A 2939-nucleotide genomic window follows, 5' to 3' on the forward strand; every position below is an offset into this window, starting at 1 on the left:
AGAAGATTGTTAGCTCCATCCGTTTCTTGGAGCTTGATCTTGTTCAGAATCCCTGGTCCAGCAGCTCCACCATCCAATCCAGTATCCCATCTAAAACCAGGCATTACATTTGTTTGTAACATCCTTTAAGTCTCTTGTCATCTAGAACAGTGTTTTTTCATGACACTGACATGCTGAAGAGACTGGATACTCTTTAATGTCTCATATTTTGGATTTTTTCTGGTCATTTCCTCCTCTTATCATATAGCTTATTCTTACATTCCCTATGTTTTCTATAAACTGGAAGTTAAATAAGCTTGGTAATAATATAAAGTAATCTTGTTGACAACAATATAAAATCATGGATGCCTGTGTTATATAGCTTCATATCAGGGCAAGTGGAATTTCTAGTCATCCCACAATAAATATGGCTAAGGTTGACCCCTGAGTTGGTGGGATTACAGACTGAACTGGAGGGATGGATTTTTTAAAATATTTATTTATTTATTTATTTGGCTGTGCCAGGTCCTAGTTGTGGCAGGATCTTTGTTGCCACATGTGGGATCTAGTTCCCTGACCAGGGATCAAACCCAGGCCCCCTGCATTGGGAACATGGAGTCTTAACCAGTCTTAACCAGGGAAGTCCCAGGGATGGATTTTTATGTAGTAGAAATGACTGAAAGAGGAAGGCCAGGATGCTAAACTATCTGCAAGAGTGATTGTAATTACAGGCCATGGTTAAGGAGGGGAATGCAGCAAGATGGCACTAAAGGAGAGAGAGAATGTTGAGGGATTAGAGGATTAGAGGTTGTGCAAAGGTATGGAAAACTGTTGCTAACGCAAGGGTCTTGCCCTTTTTAAAGCAGCCTGGATAATGGGGATAAGACACCTGTTGCTGATTTCACCAATATCTGTGTTTTCTGCTTTGGGGGTACATTGCTGCACTACATTTCCTAGCCTTCCGTGAAGTTAAAGATGATCGTGTGATTGATTCTGGCCAACGAAATGTGAGCGGAAGTGATGGACACCACTTCCATTTTGGGCTCTAAAAACCTTCCCATGCATGATCCTTTCTCTCTTTCTGCATCAATCCACTGAATGGAGAAGACTCTTACAACCTAGAAAATGGCAGCACACATGCTAGAAGAAGCCTAGGTCTTGGTCATGTGGAAAGCCACCTATCCAAGAGTGCTCATGTTGGACCGTGATAGCGGCAAGGACTACTGAAGTCTTTGAGGAATTTACTGTGAAGAGGAGCAAGGACCCAGGGCAGTAGCTGATGGTGAAAGAGTTTTAAGAGAAGGCCTATTTAGAATGGAAGAAATGAGAACAATTTTGATGCTCATAGATATAATCCACAGAGAGGAAAAAACTGATAAAGAAGGAGATAAGGGAGGATTGCTAGAACAACGTACTTGACTAAGCAGGAGGCAATGGGATCCAATGCACAAAAAATAAATGCTGAATTTAGCATTAGGAGCACAGAGAGTTTGTCTGTTGTAACAGAAGAAAAGGCAGAGTACAAGTACAGTACAAGTGCTGATAAGTTAGGTCCTAAGAGTCTTCTCCATTCAATAGGTAGATGTGAGGGACTTCCCTGGAGGTCCAGTGGTTAAGACTTCATGCTCCCAATGCAAGTTCAGAAGGTAACTCCACAATATAAAAATACTTTACCTGGTTAAAACATTCACTTTATAATACTCCTATTACAAAGTATGCTGAAATGAAAATACTTGAAATGAGTCCTTTTTGCCCATGTTTAAGATAGTTTTATGGAAGGAGCATAATTTCCTCAAATGACAGGCATGTTTTACATTTTGATAGGTATAGCTGTCCTCCAAAATAGTTTTGTTTGAAGAGTAACTGACACTCGCTGTGTGAACCACAGTTGCCCAGGTATTTGGCTTTGATGGGATTGGGTTGGGGTTATGTTAGGTGACAAGGTTGATGCTGAAGTAGACCTTGCTACAGAGTTAATTGTGGGTGTTGGTGGGTATTGAGCATGGGTGGATCAAGATAACTTTGCCATATTTTTTTTTCTGGAAAAAAATCTATCTTAGAATTAACAAAACACGGAAGTAAGAGCATTAACTTTAGACCCCCAGTGTCCCAACTACCTAAACATTCTCAAGCCAGGATGCTCAAAACCGCCTTAGAACACCTGTCCAAATATTCAGAAACTCCAGGGCCTGGGGAGAAGGGGCCTGGGCACAGTATTTGGGAAACACTCTACAAATGATCCTGTAATTGGAGACTGCTTTAAGATACACAGGCCTTTACGCTGCAACTAGAGAAAGAAAATCAAGATGCGAAGGTGGTTCTAAACTTTATTCGACAACCAGCCGTTAATTCTCATCCACATTAACTGTAGATTTTTGAAACTGGTGACAGGTACACAGGTCACCAATGTGTAGAGCTTGTTTGGTGAATCTTTATCTTCATTATGTTTTCTGGACAACTGCACACAGATACAGTATGGGACATTCCTTATTCCTTTGGCCCAGACAGCTTTGTTGAGTCTGGTGTCAACGTGTACCTCTGGAGTTCCCAGAACCTTCATGACAAATGTCCGTATTTCCTTGAGCGCCTGAGGGGCGTGCTTCTTGAAACTCACTCCATGGATGTGTTTGTGAATGTTGATAGTGTATTCTCTGGTCACTGCCTCATTGATTTCAGACCGGCCCTTCTTCTCGCTGCCCTTCTTTGCGGGAGCCATTCTGCCGGGCTCGGGTTGGAAAGCTTTCCCATATTAAGGTTTGGAATGTAGTTGCTTTCAAGTTCCTTTCTGACGTTTCTCTGTTTTTGTCCTGTGATATTTCTGTTTGCACTAGACATTCAGCTGCTTTCCCATTGGTGTCTGAAAGGGTTTATTCCTCTGTAACTAGTCAATCCTAAATACCACCAGCAAAGCTTTCAGCTCAAGCCTAATAGTTATTTACTTCATCATCAAATTCATCATC

The 2939-nt window shown here is 41.5% G+C and overlaps 1 protein-coding gene across 1 annotated transcript; it reads right to left on the reverse strand.

Moving 5' to 3' along the window:
• Positions 1-2299: 2299 nt before the first annotated feature.
• Positions 2300-2695, reverse strand: LOC102986789 (60S ribosomal protein L31-like). The gene has a single exon (XM_055085715.1). It carries the CDS (start codon positions 2693-2695, stop codon positions 2300-2302), a length of 396 nt encoding a protein of 131 aa, XP_054941690.1.
• Positions 2696-2939: the final 244 nt, after the last annotated feature.

Source organism: Physeter macrocephalus, chromosome 6 (genome assembly GCF_002837175.3).
Source record: "Physeter macrocephalus isolate SW-GA chromosome 6, ASM283717v5, whole genome shotgun sequence".
Lineage (NCBI taxonomy): Eukaryota > Metazoa > Chordata > Mammalia > Artiodactyla > Physeteridae > Physeter > Physeter macrocephalus.

Coding starts and splice junctions, on each gene's coding strand:
- LOC102986789 (XM_055085715.1), bottom strand. CDS start 2,695: ATGGCTCCCGCAAAGAAGGGCAGCGAGAAGAAGGGCCGGTCTGAAATC.